Consider the following 12,975-nt stretch of genomic DNA (forward strand, 5'->3'; position numbering starts at 1 on the left):
GAGCAAGGACTGTTGGGGAATATGCAGTTCAGACTTTAAAAGGTGACTGGGACTGAGCTCACCAAGGCCTGCAACCTGGGCTCCCCTACCCAGCGAGCTGCCAGGGGAGTCAATGAGGTCAGCGCGGCTGCTGAACTGCCCATCAGCCAGGTTAAAGACCAGGCTAGAGGCTAATACTGAAATAAGAAAAAAAGAAAAGTTTAAACTTAAACAAATGACAAGGTTAGGGTTAATGAGAAAATAGTAGGGCCCTTCTGGGATTTAGAAAGACTGAGAGTAACATTTAAATGCTCTTCACCAGCTTTTTATGTAATTCATTGTGTAGCTAGAACAATCATGATGTCTCATTAAAACTTAAATGAGCAACTAAATTTAACAAAAAAGCCAAAGACTTAACTTGATTTTATCAAGAAAAAAAGATGACCTCTCCAAAATGAAAAAGATAAATAAATCTACATGATTACGAACAAGCAGGAGAGTGCATGATCTTACTTTTAAGAGAGGACAGGCTGCTGGTACCTCCAAAAAGTGAGCGTGTAGCAGAGCTGCCGGAAACGCCAGGAGGGGAGACCAGCATCACTAGATAAGTTCCACACACATACATTGGGGTCTTTCTCAGAGTCTTCAAAGGGAGTCCACAGCTCGTGTTGACAGCTATGAAGAGGTAAAACAGAAATATCTCAATGGAAAACATTTCAAATGATAGGATCCATATTCATCAGATAACAATTCATTCTTCATTCTGGGGTGACTATTTTGCTGTATACCTGACTGTTCCTCTTTGACAGTGTTAGTAATGGTAGAACCAGTGAGGGCAGCCAATGTGGCAGAATGGGAGGCCCGGAAGCGTGACATTCGGCTCAACAGAAGCTCATTCAAGCACTTGGAAGACTCGCCTTCCTTGCGAGTGAGGATAACTCTCTCCTGCAAAATGTCTGCAATGCAAAACCCTGTCTGTGTCTGCATCATGGACAATATGGTGGGAAAGAAATCAAAAGATAAAAAAACAGCCCAAAAATGGAATCCTGCTGAAATTCCTGTATCATACAGCTCACCGACAGATGAAACACATCCATGAAGACAGAGTGGCCTTTTTGTGTCTTCTCATTGAGACTGGCTGGAGACCAGATCCAGTACAAGTAGGTTCCATCAGAACAGAGGTGCAGTGTGGTCATGCTACTGCCAACTGGGAAGTGATGGGCTGGCATAGGGACAATCTGGCAAACCTGATAAGAGCATAATGACATGGGCTGTAACAGCAATACCACTTTAAACATATCTGAAAAAAAACGTTTGCATTTAAAAAAGTAGCTCTTACATTTATTTTGTATTTGCAATAAAAGAAACCAGTGGTTCGTTGAATATTTACAGTGTAATCAATTGTTCATTATTATTCAGTTTAATTATGGAACACAACTTAATTATTCGAAAAAAAAAAAAAAGGTTAAAAGGAAGATAAATTAAACTAAAAGGTGTGCTAAAGAGGAAATTTGAATTAAATCAGGATGTTTCAGCGTGAAATGTACTATTTGTTGATTTTCACATATTAAATTATTGAGGACTCATTATTCCTTTCTCTATGTATGAGATGTATGGTTTTACTCTAATATTGGAGGGGTCCCCTACATGTGTTGATATCACCCAACAATCAGGAATCTGGCAAATATTAAGAAATTAAAAACTTTCATTACTTTTCTCTATGTTGTTTTTCATATCAGCCACAACCATATTGAATTATTGCTTAATTAAAAAGAATCAGAAAAGTCTATTTTCTAAACCACCATAATCTTTCTAAATTCTTGGCAATTACACCAATTATACAAATATACCTGGGCTGATATTTCAGCCTATATACCATATAATATTCATCTCTCTTTTTCTTTACCACATGAAGAGGATGAAGTACGTAATCATCTTTCCAATTCTTGATTACATTTATTTATACCATTCAACATTGTTTCATACATCATGATTAACCGAAAGTCAACTATATTTAATTATATTACATCTGAAAAGATATTGTGACAGGACAGTACCTGGAGGGTGAAGGGGTCAATGACCTGGCACAGCTGATGAGGCTTGGCATCAAAGGTGGAGGGACGGTGGAGGAGTCGACCACAGCTGAATACCACCCAACCAGGCTCTAAATCTTCATTCCGACAATAAACGAAACCCCTGTGGGAAGACGTGCACGATTAATGAATTTGGGATTATTGTTATTTTTTACAATTAATAAAGGAGGGTGACAATTTGTACAAGGATGTAATTAAGACTAAAGAAAGAAGGTAGAAAGAATAACACCTCATTGTATTTTAGGATAATGGTATGGCACAAATAAATTGTGATAATCAATGATCATTTATCTATTTAGTATACCAGAATCAACTTTCTTGACAAAAATGCACCTTTCCACATTATCAACGTCCACTGGGAATCAGGAAAGCATATACTTCTAGTATACAAGAGACAACTCGTGGGCAATGTTCCCTCTAAGCTGCGCAACAGCGCAATTGCGCACTGCTGGCACAATCTCAGTGCACAAGAAAACTTATCCAGTGCAGTGATATATAATCAGATGTATAACATTTTTTTCTGTATCATTTTGCTGTGTAACTCAGTGAGAGAAAGGTGTCCAACCAATTGTACAGTAAGAGTCAATTACGCTACGCAGCCAATCACGGCATTGACAGTACTTGCGCACGTGCTCTGCCCATACATGCTATATAATAATAATAACAGTGTGACGGAGTTAAGTGATGCTGACGCTAACCCCTTATCATGGCGAAATGAGCGGGCAGTGAATATGATACGTCCACTCACCAAACCAAAGTAAAAAATAAATGCGGTTCTTTTAAGTCGGACTGACTGTCGGGGTATGTGCAAATAGAAGAACAAGCGATAAAACTGGGTGAGATTTTTTATTATTCGAGTTAGAAAGGTCTGCTCTACAAAACATGCAGCGTAGCTAAAGTAATAAGCAAGTTTTCTGATCAAAAAATATGGACTAAATGGAAGCTATGATCCCGGGTGTGATACTGATGTATGGCCACAGCATTCATATCTAATGTTGTTCACAGTGGTCCTCAGTGTCCTCAGAAAGGTTGTCTGTATGCCCAGACATATGGAAAATTAGAGGGAACATTGGTTGTGGGCCTAAAACTTGCAAAAGCATCTTTGCAAGTAAAGAATAGAGATTAAATCTGGACCCTGCACATTATTAAAAAAAGCACAGTATAATTAAGCAGCCAACAGCTTGCAAATGTGGTAATCAGTTAACACAACTTAGCGTTAAGATGCAAAGACATAATGCCCTTTTGTTCCTTTCAAAATCAATAGTCAATCCCTGCTGGGCAGGGTGTGTGTATTGTGAAGACAGTGCTTTGACAAAACTCCAGGAAATCATAGCCATACTGTTGCATTTGGATGAGTAAGCGGTAAGAGATATTTTTAGTGATTCACTTTCAGTCTGTCTCTCCTCCTATTCCCCAAATGCAGCAGATAAACAAAGGCAATTGGGAAAGAGCATCATATTACCTCAGTGTCCCATGTAAGCCAGAGCCTAGCTTGCTGAGTCCTCTCCCAGAGGAGTTAGTGGTATACAAATACAGCCCGTCTGTAGCTAGACAGCGCCCCAGGTCGGTGTCTGTGGGATCCAGAGGAAAAGGGTACAAGGCGGTTAATGTCAAGCACCAGGCATAGAGGTGAAATCCAAATTGTCGTATGACTCAGAAGTGACATGGGTGCAAACAGGTGAAAAAAAAAAAAAAAAAATCAAGATACCTAAAATGTAAGAATGTAATATTTGACATTAGATCAGCTTCTGGGGGTCTATAAGCCAGCAAATTAATAATTGTAGTGTGACTAATTTCTCTAAACCATATACCTCAACAAGACAAACACATACTGTGAAATCACATCCCTGTTCATTTTCAAAATGACATACCTTTCAAACTAATTTGCACAGCTTCGCTACTTCATTGTTTTCTTGTACTTCATGAAGTACAAGAAACACAAACAAAGTGACCTAAGCAATCTATGCCTATGAGCAACAGCAACAGAAGGATTAACATCATGAAGAAAGAGTAATAACACAGACAACTAAAGAAAAAAATTAAGCTTTCATAAAGACTTATTGAATCCATTAAAGAAGACCAAGAATCATCATTACTTTCTGCGCTATAGAAAATTAAAAAACAAATCCAAAGTCCACTTTTACCTTTACTATCAGCAGCGCCAGCAGAGTTATCAGGAGTGGGTAGCATGTCTTCAAAACCCCAGGAGACACAGTGCTTCCCCCCTAAGAGGCAAGATGAGGAGCCAGGGCCTCCTTCCAAGAGTAAAAGTCTAATATAGAGATAGATACAACAATGTTTATGAATCTAGAACAGCACTCATTAGTATGTTTAAGACCAACAACAGTTTTGCCTTCACCTGTACAGGACATCTGACACAGGAAGTTGTCCCAGATCCGATTGTTTCTGCAGCAGATGCACTGTGTGTATGAAGGTCTTAAGCGATCCTCTGGAAAACAATTTGGCTGATTATTAATTTGACCACAACATGGAGCACAGCAGAAGTACAAAATACTTAAAGTACTTGATTGAAATGTGCCAGGAGTTGTATGACAAGATGGAATAAAACAAAAGCATGACTCCTCACTGGAATGCCCTGCATGGGGCAAGACATACACTTAGGTTTGAGTAGTTTCCATTTAATTGATAAATTACGTGAGTCAATGCTGGTGCAGCTTGCTGCTGCTGTGCTTGCCGGTAATAATGTCCATCTTTCTGTACGGTGTCCTTGATCGTTGAATAAGGCGCTTAAATAAAATGTATTACTATTATTGTCATCTGGGATTGACATAAAAATACTGGTGCAATTCTATACTGACCACAAAAAGCTCTGAATTTTGAGACAATCTGAAGGACAGATAACACAATGATACCTCTACTTACAATACTATAGCAAGATCATACTATAGCAAGCTGAGTGCCAGTGTACCCCTTCTGAATTTTTACATAATACATCCCTAAATATATAAACATATATAAACAATTGGCTTAGCAATGCATGTAGTGTTTGACAGATTGTAATTACCAACCAGCTCCATCTGACCCATAGATTAAACCGGATTGCGCTTTAATAAGCTACCACAAAATTTGAAAAGGCACATGGGCTGGATGGTTCCCCCCAACAAAGAGTACTCAACAGAGACTGAACAAAGAATGGAGGGTTCTGGTTTTGACAAGTCAAGATTAGTTGTCACCAGCAGAAGCCAGGGGTCACATTGAAACACCCTTCTGTAGGGCAAGTGACAAACACTGAAAACAATATTAAGATCCCATGGTTTCAATTCACGACTATCTTGTTAGGAAGAGTGACTAGTTTACACATACAGTGTGTTTTACCACATTTCAGTAACAAATATGAAAAATTACAATACCCATACATCCATTTATCTACAGCTTAGCCTGCACACAGGGATGCAAAGATGCTGGAGCTTATCCCAGCTGTCATTGGGTGAGAGGCGGGGTACACCCTGGACTGGTCACCAGTTGATCTCATGGCCGCATACAGAGACAAACAACCACTCGCTGTCATTCATACAACTCAGCAATTTTTCAAAGGAACCTCTTGCATGTTTTAGGACTCTGGGGGGAAACCAGATAACCCAGAGGAAACCCATGCAGACAGGGGGAGTACATTCAATCGCCATACAAACAGGTCCCTATGGGAATAGAACCAGAATCCCCCTAGCTTTGAGGAATAAGCGCTCACCACTGCGCCACACTAAAAAAATAATAATATACCTTGATAAAATGTTTCAAGCAGGTTTTCTAGCAGTGCTCAAAGCTAAAATCTTAGATTGGAGTAAACTAATTGTGTCAATGGGTTTGCTGCAACTTAAAGGTGACTAAGTGATAGCATCCAGAACTCATCTTCATCAGATTACCTAGTATTTTTGCAATGTGAACAAGAATGGGACCCAGGGCCACACTGAAGGATGGCCCAGGTAGATTATGTCCTTCTTGTTAGCTGAGTGTATGCTTATTTGCACAACAGCACTGCCTTAGATTTATAATTATTCACATACTTTCAAGATTTATCAATATATATAATTACTATAAGTGAGCAAACAGAAAGTAAAAGTTCAATATTTTTTGCAAATAATACCAGGAAAAGATTTATCCATCCATTATTTATACCCTTTTTTCATGTACAGGGTAAGGAGAACAGGCAATAATCCTTGCTGACTTTGGACAGGGAGCAGAATGCAAGGTGGTCATTCCACCAAAAACTATGGGACAATCTGTAGTCTGTAATTAATAGAACGTGTATGTGTTGGTCTACAGGGAGGAAGAACAGCACTCAGAGAACTCTCACCGACACAGGTGAGAGCGAACCCCTCACAGAGTTGAGAGATTTGAATGAGAGTAGTAACCACATACTAGCCATTAGCCACTATCAACATTAATGTATCTAAACAGTTAGTACATGTCACTTTTTGGATGTTTCAATTTTGCCGACCAGAAATAACTAACATATTAGCTGGGCTTCAACACAAATAATCAACACAATGAATTAAAAACTATAAACAAAACAATTGTTTCTAATGCGTGTAAGGACCTCACCTTGCACAGGCAAGCGCCACAAGTGCAGCAGCAGCATTTTCCCTCTGTTTGGGGGTGTGGAGAATCTGGTTTTGTGCCTTTCCCTTCCTCTGGTCTGAGTCCTGAGCACCATCTTCAAGCCAGGAACAGAGGAGCCCCTCCAGGCCATTCAGACAGTCAGCAGGTTCTTTGCTGAGGCTGAGGGGCTGGCAGTCACGGAGGCAGGCTAGCAACACTTCTGCTGTGACACCACAGAGTGCTGGGTCACTGCGAGTCTGGGACTGTAAAAGGGGGAAGACCAGGAGCAGACCAACACGGGAGGTGAATGGTGCCTGCTCTGGTTGCTGAAGCAGGCCTTGTCTTTTGAGCAAAGCCAAGGTCTCCTCATCAGCCCCTCCAGTTCCCTCTCGTTCCTGCTGCTCCTCCAAAGCCAGTTGTCGCTGTGCCCCCCACAGACCACGAAGGGCATTAAGCCGGTACTCCAACAAGCGTGCATAGGCATTGCTCTGATTACCACAAACAGCCCGCAGACGCTCAGCCAATTCTATAGGGTTCTTGGTCTCAAATGTTAGAATCTGTAATAAGAAGAGTGGTCAGGGGAAAAAGACAACAAAACTGATTTATGTTCAGTCATAAGCAATTTGTGACACTCATTTGGCATGGCTAGAAGTGATGGAAAAATTCAGATTCCCTACATATCAGTCAGATCCCCAATTTAGAGGTGCCTTTGACTTGCAATGCATGGTATGCTCAAACATTAATGCTAGGTTTTAAGGTCACTGTTCTGCTACTAGTACTATCACAGCTACACTTTAATTGCTGGTTTAACATTTTGTAACAATACCAAAATCAAAATCAATATTTGTAATCATTCCTAATTTATTTTACATTTAATTTTTGTAAATCACCTTTATCCGAAACTCTAAACTGGGAACTCCAGAAATACACAATGTTTACAAAGAATATTGACTACATAGTTATACTATATAGTTGTATACTCTGAAAGAGTAAGGCTGTAGCTCTGTATATATAGGGAAGGCTGAACTAATTGAAACTATGTGCACTTAGGCAGCATTTCAGATATTGATCATTCTCAGAAGCCCAGGAACGATGGACTAGGAAACAAATCTATTACACCATTTAGCAGGCACAATTTATATTGATTAAATTTCAGTAACTCTACTAATGTTACTGTAACAGTCGTTAACTGGATGCTTGGCCTTCTGCACCTTGCTCAGCAAAACACTGTTGCAAGTGGATAAAAATAGTCAGTGTTACACACACAGAAAGAGAAAGTCCATGTCTAGATTTTAACAAATCCTTAGACCGCACAAGATATTATTGTCTGTTTTGGTTCTTTTTTATCTGAGTAACTGGCAAAACAATACACACATACAATACATTTTAGATGAACACTGAGGACAAAGCTAAAGCAGGATTTCTTCAATATTTATAAACTAGTCTGCTTAGTAGAAAAAAAAACTTTCAGTCAACAGTCAGACTTCAAATACTATAATTATATGTATTCAACCTCATGACTATCACTCATATATTTCATAAATGATCCCTCTCTTTCATTAATTATGCCCAATTTCATAAATTATTATGGGAGAATGAACTTTGTATATGATAAACTCAACGGATATGACACAGAAAGAACTAACAATAAAAAAAGGCATCTATGTTTGTAGCAGAGTTGAAATTCTTCAGTGTGCCACTATTTTCAATAGGGAAAATATGTCCTGTGTGCAAACCTAAATGTGACACCACAAAATCATCCCTCTGATGCATGACATGAGGACATAATTGGTCAAATCAAAAACACTCTTCTACATTTACTAGTTCTTTATTATGTGGTAGACCTCATAATAAGAGAAAGGAAATTAAGAAAGCTATGTTTAGAACTTTTTGGTGTAGTATGCTTTACATTTCCTAAAACAAATTAATTAGGCAATGTCTCTTATTTTGAAAAAAGCCAAAAGAGAAAAAAATACAATCTTACTAAGCTGTGAAAAAACTTATGTCAAACATGTCATTTGATCAGTGACAGAGCTGCAAGTTCAAGTATTATTCTAGTCGATGACAAATCCATTGACTTAACATAATACTTAATCATGTTGTCTTGGACTATACATAGAGTTGTAGCTTTGTTAGACAGACTGTAGTTGAAGATTAAAAAAATGTCATTGGTTATGTCAGCTTATAATATGTCAGCCTTCTTGTTACAATTCAATGGGTTGAAAACATTGTAATTGAGAGCACTGGTTATGCTATTCAAAGTCTCATTAACACTAGAAGTGAAAAACTGGAGTTGTGAATGGCTTATCACCTCTGATGAACAAGAGATACAATTCACTGGGTAAGAGATGAACATGAGGGAAGTTATAATTTTAACAACACATGTAGCGAGGACAACTGTTGGACAGCTGCATTACATTAATGCTAGAAAAAGTACCCTTGTTCTCCAAAGGACGTGATATTTCCATTGTACTGTACTACACTGTTGATGAGCAACCCTCGCTGGTGGTATTGCAAGATTGGTAATATGTTATCAAAAAGATTATATAGATGTGTCTTCAATGATGCATGGTTTAGAGATGGTGAAACAGTGAAAGACAAGAAAAGTGCAGATCAAATGTTAAACTTAAGTGGTCAGCAACGAATGAATGAATGAATTCTTTAATTTCGGTCATAGCCTTTTGTAATTTAGAATCATGGAACTTGGTGTATCTTATAACGGGTTTGGGGGGCGTTTTAAAATGTCCTTTTTTGTCAGTGTGTTTATTTCACATCATCGAGCCAAACCAGTATGGTGACACCTACTCATGTGATAGAGAACAAACGAAGATGTACTCTATAGAGCACAGACTGCAAGAGAACACTGGCTGCTGCTTTCTTACATGGAACAGCAGTGAAATATCGAGAATCTGCATATATTGTTTGCTCGAAGTTATTATCGGCATCGGTATAAAGCTTCCGTTATCGGACTACAACCATGGTAGTTGTAAAAACTGTGCCTTCAAAATAAAGCCTGACCTCCTCCCATAAGGACACAAAACCTAGAGTAATCTGGCTGTGTACGTGAGAGGAAGGTATTCTTTAATTGCGTGGTGCATTGGTAAATAAATTGTTTGTTTCTTTGCTTTGACTAACGATGTTACTCTCGGCGAAACACCGTACGAAATATCAGTTGTCACTTTGCCTTCGGTATCAACGTTAGATACTACTTAAGATGTCTCTTTAAGCGTTTGCACAAACGATTATTGTTTAAATCAAAAGGTGTCACGTTCCTTGAGGAAAGCGCTACATTGGACGCTGCTCATTGCAGAATTCCAATGTCATGACAAAGTCGTCCGAATTAGTTTTATTTTGAAATACAAGACAGGAACCACAGCGCCAGGCTATTCTCTTGATCGAGTCAATAACAAACAGGGCAGGGAAAGTTGCGATGGTTAGCGTTATTGCAGACGGTGTTTTGATGACAGCCGGCTTGAGACAAAATACACAACAATCTGGAAATAAAGCAGAATGTTGTTTTGGACGTAAAGCATTTGTATTTTCCAACACTACCCGAATTAGTCTCTGAGGGTGTGCGGGTGTGATTTCACCCACCTCTTGCTCGGCGTCCCCCTGCTCCGACACTCCAATTTCACTCGGCAGTTCGGCCAGATCTGTGACCCGAATGAGTCCGTCGTGAAGGAAAATGGTCTCCTCCTTCACCGAGAGCCACTGGGACGAATCCACAGCCCCCGAGCCCATCGCTCTCTCCTCCGACAGTGATGCCAAAGGGGTCGAACATTAAAAATTCAGTAACAGAAAGCCAGTAACGCCCTAGCTAGGTTGGCAGTGCAACAACAATGTGCCGTTGACGACGCCGTCTGATATGCCAATATCGGACAGACCTGTACCGCTAGGCTGCAAGCTAGACGACAGTCATTCGGCGAACAGACAGCGGTGTCAGGTCCTCTTGACACAGCATGTCTGCTTTTGTCGTGCTAACAGCGGCTGCTAGCTGTCTGGATTGGTTAGCTAACTTACCGTACGGCGTCGTTAACGAGTAGAGTGGGCGTGACACTCGTATTAAATCCGTTATTACGCCCTTCCCGTTACGCGACTGCCCGTTCAGGACAGAAACTGCATATGTAACAACCGCTTTGACGTTGACAATGGAGCATTAACTGCTCCGCTAACGGCCCAGCCGCTGTGCCAGTGGCTGGAGAAGATAACGAGGGTCCCAGCTGTCAGTGCGACGCCATGTTTCCAAGGCCAACTAGCTTTACCCAGAATGCACCGCGGGTGAGATTAGAGCTGTCAAAAATTCATGACTTAATTGGTGTCTTATCAACAAGATGGAATTGTGAAACGTTTGCAAAGCAAATATCGAATGCTATCGTGTGTCATTCAAATGCTCAAACAGCAAAGATTTGGTCCATTCAATCGAGAGAAATCTATCTGTGACGTCACAGTGTGTAGCTTCTTAATGACGTAACACTTTCCCCATCACACTTCGGGCGGAGCCCCTGTGGACCCCACACACACACCACACAAGCACACACACACCAGATAGGCATATGTGTGTTTTTGTGTTCACTCTGTAGGGTGAAAAACTGTTCTTCTATTTTTCAGTTAGTCGTGGCCAATATCACAGCATGTCCCCTCCGTTTCACAGTCATATCTTCTGTTAACTGTTTTTCTGTTTCCCCTGAGTTACATCACAGCTGACTCTCTATGCTGAAATATACAAACCAAGATTGGCAGACTTTGGGAACGTCACCCTTTGGACAGTAATTAAAGAAAAAGAAGAGTTTTAAATTGACTTTGAGCCCATTTTGACACCAATGACCAACTTAAGAGAAAAACAGAAAACATTTTCTTTTGGTACAAAATTTGTCTTGATGACAAGAAGGCCCATTTTTGATATTTTTTCACATTCAACAATTTAACATCCTTTTGACCTATTTAATTACTCTGGCTGTCCATTGCATTGTTAAAAAAACAGTTTACTGTCAAACACAAAGATTTTTGTTCCTCAAACTCAAACTTTTGTTCTATCTTTTATCGTATTATGGGGCAGCATGTAACTGAATGTTCCTCGTTCAATTCTTCTCCCAGCCTGTCAAAATGTTGCAGAGTGAGACACCTGAACCCCTGACTGCACTCAGGGTACTCCTCAGTAGCTGCCTATCAATGGTTCATCCACGATGTGTTAAATGCAGAGGATACATTCTGCTCGCCTTGTGCTGCTGAATGTGACAAAATTACAGGATTTCTTCTTTCTTATCTTAGATAATGTTTATGACTCATTGTTAACAGCTTTGACATTTACTACAATTAAAACTGGGGGCTTGTATCATTCATAAAATCAAATTTAACTGTCAAAAAAAACAATTATACACCAAAGACTTCAGTTCCCAAACATTTAGTTTTTGCCATCAGATATATGCATAAAAATGCAAGTCATTTTCATTTACTTGCAGAGCAAGCAAAAGTGAGAAGAAAACAGTTGTGCATGTACATTTGTTTGTAGTGAAGAAACATGGATTCAATTTCTTCCAAATGAAAGTCTGTTTCTGCAGGCGGTGTAATTGCCAGAAATGGAAGCTGCAGTGATTCTGAATAAGCATTAACTAGCTGGCAGAAATGACAACACAATCCAGGATGAGAACTCTCAGATTAGAAACCCTGCAGACAAACCCTCACTTTGCTTCTACTTTACCCGCATCGCCAGTAGGCAAATGAAAAAAAAAAAAAAAACGAAGTCTTTTTAAGCAACCTTCCTTCATTCTCCACGGAATAAGGCAAAAAGAAGCATAGTACAATGCAACATTATAATGATGTATATAATGCATTAATTATAGTGTGTGCTCATTTCAAATGACATTGAACTATATTTTCAAACACAATGTTTGGTATTGGCAGCATGATGGTGCAATGCCTGCATGGGTTCTCTCAGAGCTCTCCAGTTTCATTTCAGTTTTGTGTTCCTGTTCATAGCCTAAATGAAGACTATACAAATCTGTCGATGTGAATGTGTTTCATGCTTCTATATGTGACCCTATGATTGACAGGCGATCATTCCAGGATAAACCCAACCTCTCACCCAGGGTGTGCACATTACATGGTATGGACAATGAATAAGTGAATGAATGTTTGATGTTATTTAGGCAAAATTTTCATCAAATTATCAGAGGGATGTTCATGTCAGAATAATAGAATATGAAAGATCAGATGGCAATATTCACAATCCATTGTCTCAATCTTGTTTTTTTTTCACTTCTTTTAAAATCAATTCTAGGGGGCTATGTATTTTAGGGCTATATTTAGAGGTAATCTGAGCAAGACGTCACTAGATATGATTTAACAG

At 39.5% G+C, this 12,975-nt stretch overlaps 1 protein-coding gene across 1 annotated transcript in view; it reads right to left on the bottom strand.

Annotated features, from left to right (window-relative positions):
• The window catches only part of hectd4 (HECT domain containing E3 ubiquitin protein ligase 4), a 36,555-nt gene extending 25,675 nt beyond the window's left edge, over positions 1-10,880 (bottom strand). Inside the window, exons 1-10 of the mRNA XM_086173736.1 lie at positions 10,224-10,880; positions 6,633-7,186; positions 4,432-4,521; positions 4,217-4,344; positions 3,535-3,643; positions 2,037-2,175; positions 1,056-1,226; positions 768-960; positions 493-654; positions 63-176 (exon numbers count right to left, since the gene is read on the bottom strand). Coding sequence (XP_086029862.1) covers positions 63-176; positions 493-654; positions 768-960; positions 1,056-1,226; positions 2,037-2,175; positions 3,535-3,643; positions 4,217-4,344; positions 4,432-4,521; positions 6,633-7,186; positions 10,224-10,370 — 1,807 coding nt within the window. The 5' untranslated portion in view covers positions 10,371-10,880. The remainder of the gene's footprint in view (positions 1-62; positions 177-492; positions 655-767; positions 961-1,055; positions 1,227-2,036; positions 2,176-3,534; positions 3,644-4,216; positions 4,345-4,431; positions 4,522-6,632; positions 7,187-10,223) is intronic.
• Between the last annotated feature and the right edge of the window lie 2,095 nt (positions 10,881-12,975).

The sequence above is a fragment of the Fistularia commersonii genome, chromosome 26 (genome assembly GCF_037954325.1).
Source record: "Fistularia commersonii isolate RoL2024-O1a breed Wild chromosome 26, RoL_Fcom_v1.0, whole genome shotgun sequence".
NCBI classification, from domain to species: Eukaryota; Metazoa; Chordata; class Actinopteri; order Syngnathiformes; family Fistulariidae; genus Fistularia; species Fistularia commersonii.